This window comes from Nyctereutes procyonoides, unplaced genomic scaffold (assembly GCF_905146905.1).
Source record: "Nyctereutes procyonoides isolate TBG_1078 unplaced genomic scaffold, NYPRO_anot_genome, whole genome shotgun sequence".
NCBI classification, from domain to species: domain Eukaryota; kingdom Metazoa; phylum Chordata; class Mammalia; order Carnivora; family Canidae; genus Nyctereutes; species Nyctereutes procyonoides.
The window spans coordinates 35,049,197-35,073,365 of NW_026575020.1; the positions used below are offsets into that span (position 1 = coordinate 35,049,197).

The 24,169-nt window shown below is 53.9% G+C and overlaps 1 protein-coding gene across 2 annotated transcripts in view; it reads right to left on the bottom strand.

Annotated features, from left to right (window-relative positions):
* The window catches only part of LAMC3 (laminin subunit gamma 3), a 59,314-nt gene that overhangs the window by 10,557 nt on the left and 24,588 nt on the right, over window positions 1-24,169 (bottom strand). For both annotated transcript variants that reach the window (XM_055326632.1, XM_055326641.1), the window contains exons 6-21: window positions 23,993-24,110; window positions 22,164-22,262; window positions 19,443-19,579; window positions 16,691-16,801; window positions 14,562-14,754; window positions 14,264-14,382; window positions 10,593-10,811; window positions 8,848-9,036; window positions 6,337-6,582; window positions 5,354-5,507; window positions 4,530-4,672; window positions 3,843-4,021; window positions 2,230-2,371; window positions 1,166-1,371; window positions 713-789; window positions 122-256 (exon numbers count right to left, since the gene is read on the bottom strand). In XM_055326632.1, coding sequence (XP_055182607.1) covers window positions 122-256; window positions 713-789; window positions 1,166-1,371; window positions 2,230-2,371; window positions 3,843-4,021; window positions 4,530-4,672; window positions 5,354-5,507; window positions 6,337-6,582; window positions 8,848-9,036; window positions 10,593-10,811; window positions 14,264-14,382; window positions 14,562-14,754; window positions 16,691-16,801; window positions 19,443-19,579; window positions 22,164-22,262; window positions 23,993-24,110 — 2,467 coding nt within the window. The remainder of the gene's footprint in view (window positions 1-121; window positions 257-712; window positions 790-1,165; window positions 1,372-2,229; window positions 2,372-3,842; window positions 4,022-4,529; window positions 4,673-5,353; window positions 5,508-6,336; window positions 6,583-8,847; window positions 9,037-10,592; window positions 10,812-14,263; window positions 14,383-14,561; window positions 14,755-16,690; window positions 16,802-19,442; window positions 19,580-22,163; window positions 22,263-23,992; window positions 24,111-24,169) is intronic.

Below are 24,169 nucleotides of genomic sequence, written 5' to 3' on the forward strand. Positions count from 1 at the left end.
CCCAAGACCTCAGACATTCCCCCACCCCCATTGAAAGAATAAAAGAAGCCAGTTCTGGGCCTAGGATCCGTCAGCTGCAGGAAGCCAATTCAAGCCCTAACCCACACCCAGGAGGCCTCACCTGTCCTCTAGTTCCTGCTGGGCCTCCAAGGCCATTCTGCCCTCCACTAGACTCCAGAGAAGGGTGTAACTGGTGTTGGAAGCAACTAGAGCCCTCCAAGCAGTGGCCTTGATCTTGGCAGTGGCGTCCTTGTGGCTGTATGGAAATGCCCACCTGGCCGTCATCAACCACTCACACAGAAGGGAGTGTGTTCCCGAGCCCACACCTCCCACCACGTGGGCCTTTCACCATCCCAAGCAGTCCAGCCCCGAAGGCCAGACTCCTCTTTCCCACCTGACACACAGTGAAGGCTGATGGGAAGGGATCCATACCCCACTTCCTGTTACATAGAGTTTATGCCTATTATCCTGGCATAATGGTCAAGAGGGCCTTTTACCACACATTAAATCTCAGTTTGGACAATAATGATATGATGACCCTAATAAAGACATCACAGAGGAGGGTGCTCAGGACAGCCTAGGTCTGGATCTGGGCAGAGGGACACCTGTGAGGTTGACACTGACCCCAGAACCAGGGGCAGGGAAAGGGCTGGGCTCCCTTCATGACTGTGTGGGCAGGACCTCAGCAGGCTCCTGGGACTTGGGGTCTAACCTTCTGGCAAGAGCACGGGCCTCTGTGGCGAGGTGGCTCCAGGTGGTGGGCTGGCTGGGCCCATTCTGAGGAATCACCTTTAAAGAAGAGAGTGAGAGAGGAGGAATGACGGCCATCCCTGAAAGGCAAGGGCCTCGTTTGGTTAAATTACTGGGAGAACCAGACCATGCCAGTGGTTTCATAAAAGCCTCAAAGTCAGCACCCAGTGAACAGAGCCCCAGAATGTGGAAACAACAGGAATGACACCCACCACCCATTTGATGGGCATTCACTGTCCGCCTGGAACATGCCTTGTTCTATGTAGACAGTAGCCCACTGAGTCAGCAGAAGGGATACTATGTGACCCCCATTCTGCACATGAGGAAACTGAACCTCTCCAAAGAGGCACACCTCAGGCCACCAGATTCCCACAGTGAGCCCAGGACAGGTGGTGCGGAGGGGCCCCTGCGGTACCAGGAACTTGAGGACAGTGGCCGCCTGCAGAATCTCCTCTTCTGAGGACTCTAACACTGTGTCAAGGTCTGCCAGCTGGATGCAGGTCTTCTCTGTTTGGGCCTGGGCACAGCTGACACCTCTGCTCAGAGCCCGCAGTTGCTCCCGGGCAGCCTTCACAGCATCCTTGAGGCCTGTCACCTGCTCCAGGAAGACTTCCCAGGCTCCTGCATGAAGCCCACAAAGTCCAGGTGTCACAGAACAATTAAGATTTTGCAATGAAGCTCCCGCTATTGGAGGACCCCATCTGTGCCCCACACTCTGCCTGGGCACAGCTTAGCTCCATCCATCAGCAGGCCTGAGCATCACCACCAGTCCAGTTCCAAGGGAACTGCCTTGCCATTTTACAGATGCCAAGGCTGAGGCCCAGAAGAGGCAAATCCCAACCCAAGGCCTCCCACACAGGAAGTTGGCCATAGTCGGCTGGAAGGAATCCAGACCTGCTGGAGTCACAACAAGCAATTCCCGAATCAGAGACAGCAGGAACCCCTGCCTCGAGTCAGCTCTGTGATCTGCAGTGTGGCTCAGGATAGGCCTTTTAACATAGAGCATCTGGAAGGAAGCTCCCCGTTCTGACAATGAGTGTTGCTAATGGGTGCTCAGTTTACCTAAGAATTGCTGCTAAAGGTGTGTAGGTGCTTAGGAACATGAAATTACACTGAAGAATCGATTCACTTTCAAAGTTCCCTGAATTGTAGTGCCCCAAGGACAGATTCCACCTGGCTCTAAGAACAGCCTTTCTCCCCCACCCCCCTTCACTCGTTAATTGTCTATGCTGGGAAGTGAGCAAAATGGCCAATGGCCGGGGACAGCAGAAATGTTACCTGTTCAGCACCTGGGACAGCACCTCGATGATTATTTGTTCCCTGAGTCAATCAGTGAAGGAACCCAAGCCCTGGCCTCACCAAGCTCACCGTCCGGGTGGGGCATGGGGCATGGGCTAGGACGTTATCTGAGGGGGCTCCCAGGGCTGGGCCCGACCAGCTGGCCTTCCCGTTGCTTCCCTCTCCGCTCTCTCACCATACCTTGCAGGAGGTGGTAGTCCTGGTAGATGTCCCCCCGTGGGGCCTCTCCCTGCAGAATGGGCAGTGGTCCCCAGGACCTGCCACAGTTGGACCCCTCCAGCCACCCCTCCATCAGGGTCAGCCTGGCCTTCAGCTTGGCAGCCTGGAGGAGTCAGGGAAAGAAGGGTATGTGAGGCTGGTGGCGGGGAAGTCCTGTCTGCACACCTCCCCCTGGCTTCTGCCTGGCCTTCCCTCCCCAACAGTTCCTTTCTCCCATCTTATCCTGGGCGTCAGAGGTGAGGACGCAGCAGAACTTCGAGAACCAGCCTTGTGTGCTCCTTCCTCCGAGCTGTCCCTTCCCTTCTCACACCCACAACACCTGCTGCCATTTAGCCGACCACATCTCTGTTCTACTCAGACAGGGATCTTCGAGAAGGGAAGGCCCAGGAGAATCCATCTGTCCTGTTATATTGCCACAGAGCAGGTGTGCATGGATACCTGCTGGCCGAGTAAGTGTGCCATGCAATGTGTCCTGGTGCTGTTCTTTTATTTATTTATTTATTTATTTATTTAGAGTTTACTTATTTATTTGAAAGAGAAACCACACAAGAAGGGGAAGGGGCAGAGGAAGATGGAGAAGCAGACTCCCCACTAAGGAGGAGCCCAATGTGAGGCTTGATCCCAGGATCCCAGGATTATGAACTGAGCTGAAGACAGATGCTTAACCAGCTGAGCCACCCAGGCACCCCCAGCGCTGTTCTTTAAATCACAGGTACAATAACTGCATTTACAGAGCACTTGCTAAGAGCCAGCCATTAGTGGCTGCTGGCCACATACCAGCTCATGTCCACCCTGTAACCACCTTAGGGCCAGGGGAAACAGGTCCTGAGCCCTCTCTCTGATTCAAAATCCAGAATGCTCTGAAATACCACAGGTTTTCCATTCCTTATTTGATGGCAAAATCTGGTTTAAAAAAATTTCTAAACTCACTGGGAAGCAAAACTGTTCTGAACAAGGCTGTTTGTGGCCCTTATTTATTTGATGTGACTATTCATCTGTTTTCCTGCAGACACATCACTGGGTGTGACTGCAAGGACTGGCCCAGGCACTGCTGGGGGGTAGCTTATGCTCAGCACCCATCATTATGTCTTTCTCAAGTAGCACCCCTCTGAAGGCTGGTCTCACCAGTCCCAGGTAAGGGGTTGCAGGCCTGTGTCCATTGTGGAATTAGGAGAGAGACACTGAAACTTACCAAAGCTGTTACCTGCTAATAGGGACAATTAATGGGGCTGGGGAGGGGAACCCCAGAGGTCACACTCCTGACCCCAGCACCACACCAGGTCCCCGCTCTCGAAATCCTATTTGTGCCCCAGGATGGGCACTGCCCTCCTTCTGACCGTCCCCACAGAGGACCATCTATGGTCACATCGCCACTGAACTTGAAAAAGTGTGAGACATGGGCCTGGGTGCCAGGGAAGGGCCACTTTTCTCCTGTTCACTCAGGAACCAGGGACGGGCAGAAGTGAGGCTTGAGCAGCTGGGTGGGCACAGGGGGAATGTGACCAGTGGCCCTAGAAAGCCTGAGAGCCATGGGTGAGTGGGCGTTTCCTGGGGGCCTGGATGGGCGGGCTCACCTCCTCCTTCACCAGGGAGTAGCAGGATGGGCACTCCTGACAGCGTGTGCCGCCAGCCGTGAGGAAGAAGTTGTCCTGACAGTGGTCACACTTGTAGCCTACGAAGCCGGGCCTGCACACGCACGTGCTGTTCTTGTGGCATTGGGCTGAGGCAGCACCCAACGGGGAGCACCTACAGGCTGAGGGAACCAGGGCAGGTGGCGCTGGGTGCCCTGATGGTCCCCCCACCCTCGGAACCCCCAGGTCCCCTGCATCCTCACACCTGACTGCTTCAGCCTTCCCCTAACCTCGCTGCCATGGCCAGTTCAATTCCACTCCTGGGTTCTTCCCGAGAGACCAATTCAGAAGGTCAGAGGTGACGCCTGACTTATTTCAGCATCCCTGGGTCTGAGAAGCAGTCAAGTTTTGGAACTGCCATGCAGTCCAGCTGTACGAATACAGATGCTGAGGCCCAGAGAGGTGAGAAACCATGGACCCAGCACAAAGGAACTTGGCAGTGGAGTCTGGGAGGAGACATTTGGTTCCCTAAGCTCTCTCTCACCCCACATTTCTATGGCTGCTCTTAGAAGATAGGCCTGCACCTGATCTTTCCATCTCCTACCACATGGCTGGCGTCCCCACTGCTTCTCTGCCTGGACATCTTGGGCCCCACCCTCTGGGTAGCCGGGGAGCACCTGGCTTCCTCACCCCGGCAGCCCTTGATGGAGAAGCCGAAGAAACCCAGCTGGCATCTGTCGCAGGCCTGGCCCTCAACACCCGGGCGACAGAGGCACTGCCCAGTCTTGGGGTGGCACTGGTCCTCCTGGGAGCCCAGCGGGTGACACTTGCAGCTATGATAAAGGAAGGAATCCAGGTCTGAAACAAGCTCTGGGCTGCTCCGAACCCAGCCTCTGCTGGCTGCAGCCGTCAAGGGGCCTCCAGATCACGTTCTCTGCCGAAGAGGCCCCTCCACGTGGGTACATGTCAAACAGCTCTCCCGGAGCTGTGTCCTGGGAAGCACAGTCTCACAAAATGCTACCCCCTCCTGTCCTCCAAAAGGCTATGGGGACACATAAATCTTGGAGATTACACCCCTCTGTTGGAAAGCCAAATGCAATTAGCATATTAAAGGCTCTGAGCGGTCTTGCAAGGAAGAAACCTGTTTGCTTCACTGGGTGTTTCCCTGGGGTCCTTCACTGTTCCCTAAAGACACTGTCTAAGGTGCCGCTGTGGACAAAAAGGTCAGTAAGCAACAGCGTCACTGAGCAGGGAATCAGAGACCAAACCGGCCTCCTGCCCACCCAGACATCCCTCAGGGCTGCTCTTGGCCTGCATCCTGGGCTGGCAGGGCCACTAGTCTGACTCCCCAAGGGATCATTCCTTTGTCCTCCTTTGGTGCAGGCCACTGTGTACCTGGCAGTGGGCCTGGGATGACACATTCTAGGCCAAGCCCCTCTCTGGAGGCTCCCTGGGACTTCTTCCACTCGGAGACACACCCAGGGAAGGAGCACCCACAGCCTCACCCCACCCACCTCCGGCAGCCCCTCCCAGGCTGGAGGTCATAGAAGCTGGGGCTGCAGCGGCCACAGTCCCGTCCCATCACATGAGGCAAGCAGGTACACTGGCCGGTCACTGGGTCGCAGGGTCTCTGCTCGCTGACTGAGCCCTCAGGGTGGCAGTTGCAGGCTGCGGATGGAAGCAGAAAACGGTGTTGAGGAATGATGCAGATCAACCTTTGGGGGTCCAGGAGAAGATGGGGAACCCATGGGGATGATTCACATTCAACCCAGACTCCTAAGCTTTTTCTGGAAAAAGGCTCAAGAGGCGGGCTCAAATCTCCCCCACTTTGTATGACCTTGGAGATTATAGCATAGAATCATCATGGGGGCAGATGGCTCTCCTGAGCCCGACCTGAACGCCCCACTGGCTGGAGAGAAGGCCAGAGACCTGGCCAGAAAGTCACGGGTGGACCCCTGTACTCACTGTTTTGGGTCACCTGACCCTGCTCTCCTAGGCCACATAAAAGGAGAGGCTGGCACAGTGCTGACAGGTGCCATGTGGAGAATGGACTCTGGAGCAAGTCAGCTTGGGGGAAACGCTGAGCTTCCCCCTCCAGCACTTCCGGAGGCCTTCCAGGGGCTGAGGTAGGCTGTGGCCCTCTGCGTGGGGACTGGAGACTGAGTGCTAACCCAGGCGGTGGAAAGGAACAGCCTGATGGTCACCCAGGGACAGTACAAATGTGATAGGTGCTGCCAGCCACAGAGGACAGTTGTAGATGCTGTGCAGCTGGAGGTAAGCACTAAATTATGAAGGCCAATCGATCAGTCACAGAATTGGAGCTGATTAGATCAAGGCTGAGAGAAACCTGACTTTGGAGAACAAACACACCCTCCAGACGAGGGGACAGAGGAGGTGAGGAACCAGCCTGAGGTTGCACAGCCCCAGCAGGCACCTCCCCTTGTCGCCACCGCGCCCCCCCCCACCGACCCCCGTGGGGCAGGAGGTGGGAACTCACGGGTGCATCTGTCTGCAGGCCGAGGGGCCAGGGCGCTCCCGTAGAAGCCATCCTGACAGCGCTCACAGTGGGCACCTGTTGTGTTGTGCAGGCAACGCAGGCAGTGGCCAGACTGGGAGTCACAGTTGCCCACAGCGTTGGGGTCCACGTTCCCACTGCACTGGCACCGCCGGCACGGCTCGGGAGCCCCAGAGATCCCCAGGGGATCCCCAAAGTAGCCATCATCACAGATCTCACAGCGCCGCCCTAGGTAAGGGAGAAGGCTGCGGGTGGAGGGGCAGGCCTGAGGCATGTGGCTGCCAGGTCCCCTGGGGGGATGGGCCAGCCTGAGCCAGAGCAATCATCTCTCGGCCTTCCTGTGGGCCATGGGGCTCCAGGGCCAGGGCCCAGCTCAGCCAGCAGCTGGCTGTGTGACCTTGGGTAATCCCCTGCATCTCTCTGAACTCAGGCTCCTTGTCTGCAAAGCGAGGACGATAATGGTAGCCCCCTCAGAGGACTGTGGAGGGGGCCTGGTGAGCTAAGTGCCCAGCAGCAGGGGCTGTCACCACTTCTTCACTGTCATCCCTCTCCTCAGCACCATGGCCACCATCGTCTTCCTCAGTGAGGCCCACAGGATGCTGGTGTGGTGAAGGTGGGGCTGGTGCCCATCTGGGCACCCCTCCCGTGGGGTTGCTGCCTCCATGCACCCTGCTCCCCCAAGATCCTCCCTCAGGCACATCTCGAGGACCAAACTTCTTGAACTATCCACACCCACTGGGTGGACTCCCCTCATGTCTGCAGGCCGGGGAAGCCAGAAAGTGTGGGGAAGTTTAGGGACAGAAGCACAGCATAATGGCAGGGTGGGGTGCAGGGTCCCCAGGGTGGGGGACCCTACTCTGCCGCTGGCTGTAGGGAGCTGCTTTCAGAATGCTCCCCAGCAGAGCAGGCATTTGACAGGACAACATGGGCTGTCCTGAGGCAGCCACAGTCACCAAACCTAAAATCAGATGTCTGAGAACATGATGTCTTGGCAACATGATGTAAGTGAAACAAGCCAGACACAGAAGGACAAACACTGGAGGATTCTACTGACATGAGATCTCTGAAAGCGTCAAATGCAGAGAAACAGGAAGTAGGACAGTCCTTGGGGCGGGGGGTGAGGGGTTGGGGAATGGGGAGACATGGCTGGAGAAGGGGGTGGGGGGTGTTTAATGGAGACAGACTTTCTGTTTGGGAGGTGAATATGTTCTGGAAATGAATGGTGGGGACAGGTACCCAACAGTGTGAATGTCTTTTTTTTTTTTTTTAAGATTTTATTTATTTATTCATGAAAGACACATAGAGAGGCAGAGACACAGGCAGAGGGAGAAGCAGGCTCTATGCAGGGAGCCGGACATGGGACTAGATCCCGGGTCTCCAGGATCACGCCCTGGGCCGAAGGCGGTGCTAAACCGCTGAGCCATCTGAGCTGCCCAATGCTTCTGAACTGTATGCTTAAAAATGGTTAAAATGACAAATTTAATGTTATTTTTTTGCCATAATTTTATTTTTTTATTATTTATTTATTTATTTTTAATTATTAAAGGAATATACCCCAAAACCCCACAAATCATCATTGAGTTGTATACTTTAAATGGGTGAACTGTAGGGTATGTGAATAATATCTCATAAGAGCTGTTAAGAAGAATCAGATGTCAGGATACCTAGGTGGCTCAGTGGTTTGAGTGTCTGCCTTTGATTCAGGTCATGATCCTGGGGTCTGGGATCAAGTCCCCATCTGGCTCCTTGCAGGGAGCATGCTTTCCCCTTCGCCTATGTCTCTGCCTCTCTTTCTGTGTCCCTCATGAATAAATAAAATCTTTAAAAAAAAAAAAAAAGGAAGAATCAGATGTCAAGGATGGCCCCTGGGTCCTGGAGTGGGGGCTGGGGGAGTTTCTGCCTCAGGTAACAACACGTGGCAGCATGTTTTCAAAGTTGAACGTTTGGGGATCCCTGGGTGGCGCAGCGGTTTAGCGCCTGCCTTTGGCCCAGGGCGCGATCCCGGAGACCCGGGATTGAGTCCCATGTTGGGCTCCCTGCACGGAGCCTGCTTCTCCCTCTGCCTATGTTTCTGCCTCTCTCTCTCTCTCTCTCTCTCTCTGTGTGTGTGACTACCATAAATAAATTTAAAACAATTAAACAAAACAAAACAAAAACAAAGTTGAACATTTAATCAGGGGTCTTCCACCTTAACTGTGTATCAGAATTAGAGCACTTCTCATGCATTTAGATTCTTAGGGTCCATCTTGAGCTACTAAATCAGGCTCCATGGGGCCAGGGCCCAGATGGGGATTTTCAAAGCTCTCCTGGATATGCTCAATGGTTCAAGTTCTGCCCAGAGAACCCACAGCAGCCTGGGGCCCTGGCCAAGTTCTGAGAGGTCAGGCTTGCCACTCCTAAGCAGGGCCCTGCCCCATTTGTCACACTCCAAACCCAGAATTCCGCTGCTAGAGCCCAGGGCAGAGGCAGGGCCCCAGGGCACTAGCCACTCACCTCTCTGGCCGAGGGGGCAGTGGGTACACACCACGTCGCTGCTCTCTGGGATGGCTGTGCAGGCCGACTGTCCAGGGCATGGACAGGGCTGGCAGTCATCAGGTTGGCCTGCGAAGGGGTTGCCATAGAAACCTGGCAAGCAGCGCTCACAGGATGGACCCTCCGTGTGGTGGCCGCACAGGCAGATCCCTAAGAGCCAAGAGAAGCACCTGGTTACAGCTGTCTGAGCCCAGAATGCTCCAGTGATGAGGGTATCTTGGTGGAGAGGTCACAAAACATATCCCCAGTGGGGCAGAGGTGGGAATCTGCCGAGGTGGAGAGGCAGCAAGGCCTGTGGATAACAATTATGAAGCTAGGAAAGCACCCTGTGCCTCAGTGTCCCCACTTGTGAGATGGACACAACTGGGGCTCTGACCTCAAGGGCTTTGGTCAGTAGGCAGCAGGACCATGCAGCCCGAGGTCCCTGGCACACAGGGACTGTGTTTTGTATTCCAAAGCTTGTCAGCAAACCAACAGATGGCACATCCGTGTTTGTACTCATGGTTTTCTGGACCATTCCTCTGTGTCCTCTTAACCTCAGAGGCCAAAAGCAAGAGTGATGCAGACCCACGATTGTTCCTGACCTGAGTTTGCAAGAAGCTCCCTACGTATGCAGTCTGCAGGGGCCCAGAGGCTGCCTGGTCTCATAGAATGGTCCCTGGCCCCCACACCAGTGGGGGGCCATGAGATACCATCTCATGCTGAGAGGTCTGCAAACCCCCATCTCCAGCACCTAGAGTCCACTCAGAGCTGCTGCCATGGGGAACGAAAGCACCACTCCCAGCCACTGAGGGAGGAACCTGGCTGAGAAGGGCTCACGACACAAGACCACCACTTCCTGGAGGCCCAGCAGCACCCAGGCAGGTGGGGGGCAGGGAATGGGAAATAGAGGGAATCCAGGGCAGACAAGTGGGACAGTGGGGATGATCACGCCTGTGCTGCTTTCTGCTGGTCCCTGCCTTGGCCCAGACCCACACATGCACTCTTTCCGGTGTGAGCAGCAGCGGCCACTCTGCCCATCAGACAGATGAGGACTTGCCCAAACAGAGCAGGGAGTCATGGTGCAGCCAAGGGCTCTGAGGGGTCATGGTCTGCTCCTGCGTCATGCATCCTACAGCAGCACAGGCAGGATTATGAGGCCTCATCCAGGCTCGGTTAGTGATGCCCACCACGGCAAAAGCGGGGAGGAGGGCACTGATGTAGTTAGTGTGTGCCTGTGCCCCCCTGGCTAGCTGGCTGAGTTGCAGGCTGCTGTCCTTTGTCAGCATCAGTGTGGAGCCCAGAGAAAGCTGAGCAGGCATTTCTCTTCTCAGGGATCCCACCTGCTCCAGGTGGGCAGCAGGGCACTTCCAGGGTGGAGACAGGCCTCCATTCAGCCCCATCCAGCCCCTCCTGCCTAGTGACCTTGGTCAAGGGCTCTATCTGCTACAAGTGGGCATGAACAGCTGGTAGTAACCTTGTGGCAGGAGCAGCTCTGCAACCTACTTGCCGTGTGGCTTCCCTATAAGGTGGGACGGTACCTGCAGGAGTCCATGATATAGTGGACAGAAAGGTAGCTAGCATGTAGGGGAACCTGATGACACTCTCTTATGAGGTTCATGCTCAGTGATCTCTCGCACACACACGCAGCTGATCCCATTCAGGTCAGTATTCATCAGCTGCTGGGTATAGCCTACATGGCTTTTGGTTGGGGTGCCAGGACTCACCTGTGTGGGGGTCACAGGTGCCATGCTTGTTGCAGGTGCAGGGGACACAATTGGTGTAGGGACCCCCCAGTGGTATCTCCCTCTTGTATCCTGGAGCACAGGATTCACAGAACTGGCCTGTGTACCCCTTGGGACATGAGCAGGTCTCCACCCAGGAGGCTGTGGGGGAGACCCCCCGCTGGGCCGATGTGAGCCGAACCTCAGTCAGGAACACCTGGCCTGCAGAACGAGGACAGAGAGGAAGAGAGTTATAGCCACACAGTTCACTCCAAGACCTTCCTATTCACATATGTAACAGGCAAAGCGTTATTGGCCCACATATAAAAAGGTAGTGTTTGAGTCAATTATGATTTAAAAAAAAAAAGGAGAAAGGGAAAATAAGGTAATTTTCAGAACAAAAAATGGATATGGCTGGGAATGTTATGGAAAGATGTTCATTCTCATGGGCTATGAAAGATATATAAATTTAAGCAAGGAGGATACCATTCACGAGCCTCACATAGGTAAGCATTTAAAGATCAATGACAGGAGAGGTGCCTGGGTGGCTCAGGTCATGATCTCAGGGTTCTGGGATTGAGCCCCACACTGAGCTCTGCATCAGGGCCCACACTCAGTGGGGAGTCTGGGGAGTCTGCTTTTCCCTTTCCCTCTGACCCTCCCCTGCTCATGCGCTCTCTTGCTCTCTCTCTCAAAGTAAATAAATAAAATCTTTAAAAATAAATAAAAGGGCCCCTGGGTGGCTCAGTCGGATAAGCATCTGCCTTTGGCTCAGGTCATGAGCCCGGGTCCTGGGATTGAGCCCTGTGTCAGTCTTCCTGCTCAGCGGGCAGTCTGCGTCTCCCTCTGCCTCTGCCTATTGCTCTCCCTGTTTGTGTTTTCTCTTGGTCTCTGTCTGCCAAATAAATAAACAAAATCTTTTAAAATAAATAAGTGACAGGGAAAGATGGTGTGAGGAAAGCATGCACAGGGCTATGGGACTATACATTGGGGGGGGGGTCTGTTTCTACTGATGCTGGGGAGCCCCAATCAGACCAACCTTTCCCCCGAAAATAACTAGAAACTCAGGGCAAAATATAACAATGATTCATAAGCCCCGGAGAACAGCCAGAGCAGGTAGGCAGTGGAGGAGGATGAACACAGAGGCCCTGAGAACACAGACTGGTATAGCCTTTCAGCACGAAAATCTGGCAGCAGGTATTAACACTTAAAATATGCACCCTTTGACCTAACACCGAACATTTCCATTTTGAGAAATTGATGCTAAAGAAAGACTTGCACAAGGAGACAAAGCCTTTTCTATGGAGCTATTCTCTGAAGCACTGTTTTCAAAGTGAAAAACCAGAAACCATTTCCCAGTCTATGAATAGGGTGATGGTCAAAACTTTAGGGAGCATCTATACCAGGGAATGATTTATGGCAGATGGCCAGACAGCCTTTTTTATGTGCAAGACAAGGAAATGGCCTCCAAGACACACTGTTAGCTGAAAATAAAGCAAGCGCATGGAGAGATAGGGCCCAGAACATCATCGTTGGGAAGAGGTCAGGGACTGGGGGGAAGAGACATGATCAGTATGTCTACCTGCCTCTCCAATCACCCCAGCACCCAGCGTAGACCTGGCCTAAGTAGGTGCTTCATGGACATCTGTGAAATGAAGGCTGAGTGAGTGGCAAAAAGAAGTGCTGGAAGCCTCTGGAAAGAACAGAAATGAAATTCCTGTGAGGAGGCTCAGCAGGGTGACCTGGTGAGCAGGGAGGCTTTGGGGGGCATGGGCAAGGACGATGGGGATGAGGCTCCAAAATGAAAGAGGGAACTGGGGCAGGAGGGCTAGGTGACAATCCCCAAGTATGGGCTTGAAGGGCCCTGGGAAAGCTGGCCATTGGAGTCAAGGGTTCTCAGAAGGGGCCAATCACCCCCCTAGAGGCCAATCTGGGGCTGTTCTGGTCACCACAACAATAGGGAGACAAGATCCAGGGCTACCAGACAGCCCGACATGAGCAGAAACTGCCCCTATGATTTCACATGTCTTGCTGGATGCCGAAAGGGGCAGAGAAGCCCCTCTGCAAATGTGAGCCCAGACCCCAACTCTATTTTACACATAAGCACAAGGCATGTTTGAATGTTCAGGTACACGTGGAATTGTCTAGCAATGCACATACCGTGAATGTGGAGGGAACGCCATGCTTTGTGCTGCTCAGAATATTCCTGATAGTCATGTACCACTTCGGAGCATCGCCTCACTAGTGCCTCCTCCCCTACCAGCTCTCAGACTTTGTCAGCAGCGTGCACCCTGTCCCTGGTACGGACCCCTCTGTATCTGCCCCAATCACAGATATCTGGCAAATATTCCCATTTGCTGATGATTTCAAGACGCCGCACATAAAGGGTTTAAGTTAAGGGACAAAGGTTAATCATATTCAGATGGATGCTCAAAACGTGGTTTTACAGCTTCACCCACAAATGGGTGGTTACTCAGCCAAGGCATTTTGCTCCCCTAACGAAGCAACAAAACCACTGAGGCTGAGGAAGCCTTTTGACAGACCCCCCCCCACTCACCATCTCCTTGCCACCTGCGACCAGGCACACCAGCAGCTCCTGGCCCTGCCATCTCCATCTGTGGGTGCCCCACTGGACGCTCCTCATGGAAGTCTGCCTGGGGACTGCACATCCTGACCCTGGTTTTTATTCTAGCATTAGTCACGCATGCCTCTGCCTTAGAACTTCCCTGCTCTCCGTGTACACACATGGCTCCCGAGCTTCAGATTCTCTGCGAAACCCACACTTACTCATCACAGTGGGGACACTGTGATTATCTCTTTCTGTTGTCCAGTGTGGTCGTGGACACATGGACACCTGTCGAACACCCGACACTTTGGAAATCAGAGATCACTTTTGTGTGTCATTTACTTGCCTTTTATTCACTCTGTATGTTACCATTAAGATTCCAGATTGGTTTTAAAATCTTGTGTCTAGGTAGGTTATAATATCTACACATTTCCCTCCCAGATAGTAAAGGGGTGTTCTATGCGAAATAGCTCTTCTAACAGGGGGCACCAAACATGTCTAGTCTACAGGACGGGGTGGAGGGGCAGGGGGGCAGGGGGAGAGAAGGAGAAGGTACATTAAGGAGAAAGAGGGGAACCAGGACAGGTCAGAGGACCATCAGGACACTCACTATGTGACCAGGGTGAGAAATCCCCCTGGAAGCTGGGTCCCATCCAGCAGCCTCCCTGAGGTTTAGAAACCAGATAGGCATTCAGGGTGGCTGAGGCGCGATTCCACCAATGCCCAGCAGGAGAAGCCAACTCTGAGATCCTCCCCGGGACCCTTGAGACACCACACCCTGCACCCACTGAGGACCCTCAAAGTTCCCCCTTCTGGCAACGGTGGACTCGGCCATGGCCTGACAACATCCAACTGTTCCTGACTGCTTTGTGGCCACACATCTTAGTGCTGTCCACCCTTGGGCCCCTCACCTGTCCTCAGGGTCCACCCTCCCAGCCCTTATCAGTTAGATGACCTTTGGCAAAGTGTCCCCTGACCTTCAGAGGTCTTTGTGGTAAAACAGGGGTGGACGTAGCTGTCTGTTCTGAGGACTCAGCAAGGCTATGCCCAAGGATGCCCTGGGGCCCAGCTGGCTCTGCTGACAGGGGAGCTCCTTATCATTACTGACCGGAAGGGCTTGGGCTCTGGCCACTGGTCCTGATGCGCAGAGCCGTCAGATTGGTGAGCAGCCGCTGGAAGTGGAAGGGAGGCAGGGGAGGGTCCACATCTTCGGAGGTCTCCTGCAGCCTGGCAGGGGAGGGAGTCAAACCGGAACTCGAGGCTGGGGGCAGCTGGTGCCAAGAAGCCACCAGCAGGGGTGGAGAGGGCAGGAGGCCCTGGACCGCAGGACAATCCAAGCATGCCCTGACCTCAGGGACCACTCTGACCACCCAGCCCCACCTCCCCAGACACAGGGAGATACTTACTCGAACCTGAGCTGTAGTTCCCCAGGCTGCTCGGCATCCAGGGAGCTGGAGAGGCTGGAGTGCTGCAGAGTCAGGGCCAGGCCAGCCCCTTCCAGCCTCAGCTGCACAGGAAGTGGGGAGGCCCCAGGGGGCACCAAGAAGGTCAGGGTGAGGGGCTGTCCATAGCTGAACCGCTGATCTCCCAGGAACTTCTCTGAAGACAAGAGAGGAAGGCTTGTCTTCACTTTATTAGCTTAATTCTGAAGATTTTAAGTGTCTCCAGTATGTTGATTTTATCGGCAATGAAACATTCAAACAAGTTAAAACGGGAGCAAGGAGAAAGCTACGGGCTCCCTGCACAGCAGATGCAGAGGTGGAAACCCCACCAACCCCTGCAGGCCAGCTTAGTGGGCTGTGATCCCGCAGTGACACAGGGCCCCCGCCTGGCTCGCTGCTCTGCTGTCACTGTCTGAAGTTGGGGTCTGATGAGTAAAGTCTGATGGGACAGTGGAATCTATGGGAGCAGAGCAGATGCATGTGGCCACCCCCTCACAAGCCGAGCTCACGATACCCCACAAGCAGATTCTGGTGACCCCACACGTGTGGGAGCTTAGTGAGGCTCAGAGCAGGTTCAAGGCAAGCCTGCTGCTGTATGTGTGGTGAAGCAGGGGCGCCAACCAGCCCAAGGCCACGCTCTCCTCTGGAGTCAGAAGATGCTTTGAGCAGAAAGAAGGCAGTGGCACTCTAAGAACACAGAGGACCCAGGGGCCCTATCACAGCCTTCGAACTCAGACTTTTCCTCTCTTCCAACTGCTTCAGCTGAAAATCTGCCACGTGGCAGCAAAAGGCCCAGCAGGACCCCCGACCCCCCCATCTCCCTCCAGCCTTGGCACTCAGGAGTCAGTTGGAGGTGGAATGTGTTGGCAGATCGGGTGCATATCAAGAAGTGAAATAAAAATGGTTGAGTCCATCCAGCTGCCTTGCTCACCTGCCATGGCATGCACAGGACCCAGCTAGCACTTCTTGAGTGAATAACTTTTTCTTAAACGTGTCAACAAAAAATAAAATAAATAAAATAAAATAAAATAACATAAAATAAAATAAAATAAAATAAAAATAAAATAAAAATAAACGTATCAACAAAGCAGACACGGCATAGTGTGTGTTTCGTGCTCTTGGGCCTCTGAGCTAGGAGCACCTGCCCCAAGATGGGGTCTCAGGACCCCTGTGACTTGTGCTTCCTGCCTGGGTGCTGTGTCTACATAGCAACCCTGATGTCTGTGCACCATTGCTCTGGCCCTCCTTGGAGATTGAGGTCAAAGGGAGGACTGGGCTGGGGGAGCCAGTGGATCCGGAGTCTGGCCACAGGAAAGCTAAGAATGGACTCCTGGATCCTGGTTCCAGATCTGGTGCAGTTTCCAAGAGACCAAAGTTGCCCTACTAAAGGGGGAGTGGTGGTCAGAATAATCTAGAACTTCTTGCTTCTGCAGGAACCCCAGGCCTCTGGGAGGAGGGTGCAGTGCCCTCGTAAGATGAGAAACTGATGGGAAATGTACTGGGATATTTGGGGACCTCTAGGATCCCAGTGGGAAGGCCTGGATCATAAAATGAGGGGGGGGGCTCTAGTAGACCCCACAGGGTGTGCAGTTGGCAGAAAAATGGGTCCCAAAGGTATCCATGTCCTGATCCAAGAAATCTGTGAATATGGTATGTTGCATGGCAGGGGCAATTAAGGTTGCAGATGGGATGAAGGCCGTTCATCAGCTGATCTTAGAGAGTATCCTGGATTATCCACCTGGGCCCATGGTCATCACAGAGTCCTTAATGCACGGAAGAGGAAGGCAGAAGACCTGGTGTCACCGTGCTGTAACAGGGAGAGACCCGACAGCTCTGAAGACAGAGGAGGGGTCACCAGCTGAGGGGAGTGAGCGGACCCCAGAAGGTGGAGAAGGCAAGGGAATGGATTCTCCCGTGAAGCCCCAGGAGTGCATGCTGGGATCTTAGCCCCCTCGAGACCCAGTTCAGATTTCCGGCCTCCAGGACACGGAGAGAATAAATCTGCATTGGTTTTAGCCACTAGCTTGGTGGTAATTTGTCATAGCAGGAAATGAACAGGGGCAGTCCTGCCCCTGCCTGTGGTCAGCAGGTACCTGGTAGCGTGAGCTCCTCCTCATCTTCGGGATTCAGGAGGAGCCCCCTTGGGCCCCATTGTGCAGGATGTTCTGGGCCCCCCACACTTCCGGTCCGCCAGCCCTTGGCTCCTGGACAGCAAACACACACGCCAGTGTGAGGCTCTGGAGGGCGGCCTCCACCTCTTCCTACTTCATAGCCTTCCCAGGGTCCCACGGATGGCCCCCAGAGGCCTGAGCACAGCCTGAAACAACTCCCTTAGGCCCAGGAAGGGGAGAGATCATTCTAGAGACAGGGAGGGGTTGGGGGGCGGTGAATGCCAGATAGTGCTAGCTAGCTAGTGTCTGCCCACAGCCAGACAGCTCAGAATCCCCCAACCGCAGGGTCAGGGTAGGGGTTTAGGATGGGAGGTAACCCCAGGAGAAGTTAGAAAGCTCAGGGTGCTGGCTGTTTAGGGCAAGGTCAGATCTCTGGGCCTGCCTTGCCCCTTTGGTGGGCTCTGAATACAACATGACAGTCTGGAGACCCCAGTATGGGGCACTGGGCCATCAGGGCCATCTCTAACCAGACTGGGCCTGACCTCATCTAGAGGTCTTCATAGAACTTCCTCACCCATGACCTCACCACTTCTGTCTTTCAGGTGTATGTGTCGTTAGCCACTGTACTCAGGGAGGCCACCTGGTTAGGAAGCAGTCAAGCCGGGATGAGACCCAGACCTTCCCTCCCCAGTCCTGTCCACCCTCCCTCTGGTGATAGCAGTACACCAAACACAGCCTGGCAAGGAGCAAATGACTTGGAGGAAGTGGCTGGGAAGGGGTTTGGAGGCCTAATCCCTGCAGCACTGGAGGGGTGAGGTGGGAGGGATGAAGAGATCAGAGAGAGGAGGTCTGCGGCTCCCCGGTGCTAGACTAGCTTCTGGGGCAAATGACTTCACCTCTCTAAGCCAGTTCCTTATCTGCAAAATGGGGAGAATGAAGTACTTATGGCCCTGGCAACAGTTCTCAAAGTTGGTCTGAATACCCGGGATGATTCTTGAGATTCTTTCAGGGGCCCACGAGGCCAGGCTGTCTTCTCAGGAACACTGAGATAAAGTTTGCATCTTTCATGCTGTGTCTTACCCACAAATGGGTAGAATTTTCCAGAAACTGCAAGTCACGTGCTATCACAACAGACGGAACTCTACTAATCCAACCGTAAAGAGATGTGCAAACATATACCAGCACACTCCCCTCTTTTTGTCTTTTTAAAAAAGAGCTAAGCTATTTTTTCACAGGCTGATATTTTATGTTATACATCTACTATGGTCATTTTTAAGTGAATTACTATATATCTATTTTTAAATTACTGTTTTCACCTTGTTTTTTTAGTTTTTTTAAAAGATTTCATTTATTCGTGAGAGACACAGAGAGAGAGAGAGGCAGAGACACTGGCAGAGGGAGAAGCAGGCTCCACGCAGGGAGCCCGATGTGGAACTCGATCCCGGGACTCCAGGATCTTGCCCTGGGCCTAAGGCAGGGGCTAAACTGCTGAGCCACCCAGGGATCCCATTTTCACTTTGAATACAGGAAAATACCCATACAAACTAGCCACATAAAGAAAAGTGCTGGGCAGCCCCAGAAGCGCAGCGGTTTAGCGGTATTGTTATTTTTTTTAATAATATATTTATTTTTTATTGGTGTTCAATTTACCAACATACAGAATAACACCCAGTGCTCATCCCGTCAAGTGCCCCCCTCAGTGCCCGTTACCCATTCACCCCCACCCCCCGCCCTCCTCCCCTTCCATCACCCCTAGTTCGTTTCCCAGAGTTAGGAGTCTTTATATTCTGTCTCCCTTTCTGATATTTCCCACACACATTGTTCTTAGATCTATAAAATGTGACGCGTCTGCTGCTAACATCCGAGACCCCACCAAGCGACCTCAAGGCTGAACCCCCTGTTCTGTCCTGCCTGCTGCACAGCGTCCAGCAGAGGGCGCACTGCCCCCATATCTGGCACACCCCAGAGCAGGCGCTGGAAGCTTCCAGCCCAGCTGATACCTTGCTCCCAGCCTGGCAGAGATGCAGGGGTGGGAGGACTCCGTGGGGGCACAGCAAGGGGCCTCGCAGGCTGTGATCTAACTCAGAGCTCCACTGCCCCTCCCGCTCCAAAGATGCGTGTGACACCCAGGGCATCGGGGCATCCCTGGACCCTGCCCCCAGACAGAAGGCCAGCACAGCAGCTCAGAGCAAAACTCAGGAGCGGTTTGTCAAAACCTGGGTGCCAATCACTAAATCCTGTGACATACCTTTTCTGGGCCTCAGCTGTCTCCTCTGTAAAATAGGAATGAGAGCACCTACCTTCCAAGGACTCTGTGGGTTCCATGCATGGAGAGAGCTCAGCACAGTGCCTGGCACACAGCAAGTGCTCAATAAGTGGGAGTCCAGGGGATTGAGCCTGAATCCCCAGCACGAGGATGCACCAAGGGAGGCCAATCTTGACAAACTGATTAGAAACTCCCCGATAGGATCTAAAAGTTCCCAACACTGCTGGAGCCCTTAGTCAAAAGGCAGGGGCCAGGGAGGGAGCCAAGAGTTGCAGGTAGGTATTGGGGAGCACTCACAGGTGCAGAGAGGCACATCTTGCATGGCCTGTGTGTGGAGGGAGACGCCTCCCCTGCAGCCTGGGGCTGCCCCCTCTTCCCACCTCCCACCTCCGCCCCTGCAGGATCTCCCCAGAGTGGGAGAGCCTGCCCAACCTGGGCCAGGGGCAGACCCTGGGAGGCGCTTCTTACCCTGGCGGAGGTCAGAGATGATATGGTGCTCCCGAAACTGGGAAGCGGCCTCACACACCTTGGAGTGGCCATAGCAGAAGCAGCTGGTGCAGCCGGCTGGGTTGTGTGGCTGCAGGTTGAATGTTCCTGGACGACATCTGAAAGGACAACATTCGCCCGGGGGGTGGGGAGGGCAGTTGGCAAATGAGTCAGGGAGGTTCAGGAGATCCCAGCTAGACTGATGGGAGTCAGAATCAACTGGAGGAAGTGGCTGGGAAGAAGATTTTTTTCCCCCCAGATTTACAAGAGTTGCAAATATCACACAGAGAATTCCTGTGGCCTCTTCACCAGCTTTCCTTAATGCCAACACCCAACATCACGGCGCCCTTCACCACGCCACAAAATTCACATTAGTCAATGTTATTTACTAAACTGCAGACTTTATTAGGATTTCTGCCCTTTTTGCACCAATGTCAGTTTTCTGGCCTGGATCCAATCCAGGACCAAGGCACCTCCTCGAGTCTATGCTGATATTCTTGTCATTCACGACCTTGACGCCTTTGAAGGCTCTCGGTCCAATCAGATATTTTGTAGAATGCCCCTCAATTTGGGTTTCTCTGATGCTGTCTCATGATTGGACTGGGGCCATGGGTTTGGGGAAGAAATAGAAATGTCCCTCTTGTCACATCACATTGGGGTAAATGACACCCGTGTGACACCAGGAGTGCTAACCTTCACAACCAGATCAGGTTGCTGCCTGTCACTGCAAAACTGCCATATTTTTGCAGTCAGAGGGAAGCCAGTAAATGCAGCGAGCAGCGCAAAGGAGTTAAACCCCGTCCCCTGGAGAGCGGGGTGTTAAAGACTTGCGGGTACAAGCTGAGACCACCGCAGTGATTACCAAATATTTTACAAGGGAGGTATTTGGGGCTACGCAAATATCCTTTTTCTCCTTAAAATTCTCCCCACTAAATTAGGTGGCTCTTGCCCACAGCGACTGTTGCTGTGAAATTTGAACTGACTTTGTATTTACCCCGTTCCTTCTACATTTATTATTTGGGATTCTCTTGCCAGGAAGATTTGTCCCTTTGTCCTGGTGTATTTATTTTTTCCCTTCATCTGTGTATATCAGCGTGGACTCACGGATATTTATTTTATTCTTTGTGTTATAATCCAATACTATCATTATTTATTTTGTTGTTCAAATTGTTCTAGCATTGGGAGCTCTTTTGGGTTCGGGCTTGTGTCTTTTTTTTTTTTTTAAGATTTTATTTATTTATTCATGAGAGACATCCACAGAGAGAGAGAGAGAGAGAGAGGCAGAGACATAGGCAGAGGGAGAAGAAGCAGGCTCCATGCAGGGAGCCTGACATGGGACTTGATCCCAGGTCTCCAGGATCACACCCTGGGCTAAAGGCAGCGCTAAACTGCTGAGCCACCCGGGCTGCCCCGGGCTTGTGTCTTTTTGACACAGGCCCCCACCCTGGTTTAGAGGCTTTTTTCTTGTTTGTTTTTAATTAAGCACTTCCTTGCTCTCTGTTAGTACCAGACAGACACTCTGGGCTTGTCTGGCATGTGCCCTGCCCTAGGCCTGGAATCAGCCCTTCCTCCAAGGAGCCTTGGAGAAACATGGCACAGACTCCTGGACTGCACCCCGGGCATTCTGTTTGAGTCAGCCAAGGCAGAGGTATCCGATTCATAAGGAGCTGTCGATGGCCACGATGCCCAGGCAGCTGTGAGGAACACATCTCAGCAAGTAGCCCCATTTCACAAGCAGGCAAAGTGAGGCTCAGAGGGAGGACTGCCTCAAGGCATAAGGCAGTGGGGGCAGAACTGTGGGAAAACCCAGATGGGGTCCACTTCCCCAACTCCACTCTGCTTCCTCACCTGAGGGAGGGTCCCCAGCAGGGAGCCCAGCTCCCACCTCAGGTCACAAGTGGGCAAGGTGAGGGGGCAGCCCAGCGCTGACCAAGGCAAGTCAAGGTCAGGGCCAGCCACCGGTTTGGTACTGGCTACTTCCTGAGCCACTAGAGGCCCAGGGCAGACTGATAAGACTCGAGTCCACTATATGATGCTGAGTCAGGTGATGCTCCACTAGTGCTGTCTGCACCAGGTGTGAGTGGGGAGGGCTGCAGTGGTGCTCCACTAGTGATGTCTGCCTGGGTGTGAGCAGGGAGGGCTGTGGTAGGAGTACCAGATATTTGCTATCCCTGGATTAGATCACCTCTCCTATCCTTTCCAGCTCTTTCTTTTTAAAATGTAAAAGAAAATGGCTATCACAGCATAACCATCAGCAGTAGGAGGTCAAAGTATAAACAGGGTCGAGGCTCCTGGGTGGCGCAGCCAGGTAAGCATCTGACTCTTGGTTTTGGTTCAGGTGGTGATCTCAGGGTTGTGAGACAACCCCACATCAGGCTCCCTGCTGAGCATAGAGTCTGCTTCAGATTCTCTCTTCCTCTCCCTCTGAGGGAGTGGGAGAAGCAGACTCCCCACTGAGCAGGGAGCCCAATGCAGGATTCAATCCCAGGACCCCGGCGTCATGACCTGAACCAAAGGCAGACGCTTAACCGACTGAGCCACTGAGGTGCCCTCAGTGTCAAAACCTTTAGGTAACTTCCAGGATGGCAGACCCATGCTGCTCCAGGAAGGATGCCAGGTCCATAGGGACCATGTCCCTGCTCCTCCACCACAAGCCCTGAAAAGTCACTCCCAGCAAGCTGATCATCAAATCGGCTCACCCACCTGTCACACACATGGCCTTCCACATTCTCTTTGCAGGGGCAGCGTCCACTGTGGGGGTCACAGGTGCCCAGGCTGCCAGCATGACTACAGGAACAGGGTCTGCCAATGAGACAGGACAGTAGGAAAGGTGTCTAATAAGCAACTCCAGACTGAAGACAGCCCATCCTCCCTTGAAAGGAACTTCTCTATCCTTCCCCATTCCCTAGACAACCAGGAGGCAGTCTGACCCAAGAGCTTGCTGCCTGGCTTGTACTGTTCCCACCTTGGTGAGGAAGTGACCCGTCCACTCACCTGAAAAGTGATCCATCTGTCAACCCACCCACTCACCCATCTGTGCATTTTTCCAACCACCTATCTATTTATCCATCCTTCCAGCCTCTATCCATTGACCCACCCACCCACCTATCCACTCACCCACCCATGCATCTTCCCATCCAACCATCCATCCATCCATCCACACATCCATCTTCCCATCCACCTACCCATCCATCCACCTATCCATCTATCCATCCATCAACCATCCAACAAGACCATGGTTCCTGCCCTCACAGAGCCTAGAGTCCAGTGAAGAAGGACAATGACCAGTAAACAAGTAAGTACTGTACTTTGAGATGTTCCTAAGAGGAAGTATGAGAGGCTGTAGGTACACCAAGGAGGTGCTTAGGATGGGGACCGGAGGACAGGTAGAGAGAAGACTTCCTGGGAGACTGGTACCTCAGCTAAGAGCTGTAGAGAGTGTAAGGGTTTGCTAGACCCAGGCTGGGGAGAGGCAGGGGGCTGGGGAGAGAAGAATACTCTGGGGTAGGAGCATGTGCAAAAGCCCGGAGGCCAGAGAAACCCTGGGGAAGCATCTGAGTTCACACCTAATGTCCAGATGTGCCTAGAACCACTGAGTATTCCGTGAGGCATCCGAGACTCCCCATTCAACCCCAATGCATTTCCGCTACCTTTCAAATACACAAAGAGTTTGTTGTAACCAAAGCCAAGTTCATTTAAGAGTGTATGAGTTTCCAAGAGCTTTACTTTTTGGTCATGGGTGTTTCTCAGTCAAGGGATGCAGTTAGGCCAGCGTGTTAGACCCCCTCTTCTGAGGTCCAGACCCCAGCAGCCCCCTGCCCATCTCTCTGCCTGAATGCCCCACCAGCACTGCAAGACTCAGCCTCTCCCTAAACTATGCTCCCCGTGTCGTGTCATGACCAGCCTCCCTCCACCCAGGTGCCTGGTGGCTCAGCCTTCATCCCTTTTTCCTCCTCTGCTCCCTAGTGACCACCTCTGGCCAACTCTGCCTTCCAAGGGGCTCTGGAATTCGTCCAGCTCTCTGCCTCTCCATGGCCAAACCCAAGCACAAGCTGCCATGTCTCTCAGCTGTTCCTGCCACAGCCTCTACCCTGGCCTCCAGCCTCACATCTGTCCACAGCTCCACCTGAGACCTGTGAGGCCCTGTTGGACCCTCCTTCTCTGTACACCCTCCTGCCCTGCACTCCCCAGCCCGACTGCTCATCCATACTGACCTTTGCCTTTGCACTTGCCTCTGAGCCTTTGCATGTGCTCTTCCTCCACCTGGAACTCCTGTCCTTCTGCCCTCTCTCAGCAGCCCTTGCTTCTCAGGCCTCCCACTAGAACTCAGTGCCTCTCACTGGAAGCCTGCCCTGGACCCCCAAGACCAGCAGGGCTTCCATGGGACTCATGCCCTGTCTCACATTCCCCAGGGACTGGTGTCTCTAGCGCTTAAATGAGACTGGGGTGGCTGCAGAATGAGGAGAACAGCTACGTCCCCTTCCTCCTGTTCCCCGGCATTCCGTCCACACCTGCTGCCCCAGCCGCCTTACCTGCAGCCTCCCTCACTGAGTGAGTAGAACCCAGGCAGGCAGCGGTCACACTTCCATCCCGTCACGGTGGGCTTACAGATGCAGGTACCTGAGGCATCACACTGGAGGCGCAGGGAGCCTGGGGGAGGAAGGGCAGAGGGCAGTAGGGGCCCGATCGGGGCCGGGTGGGCGGGCACG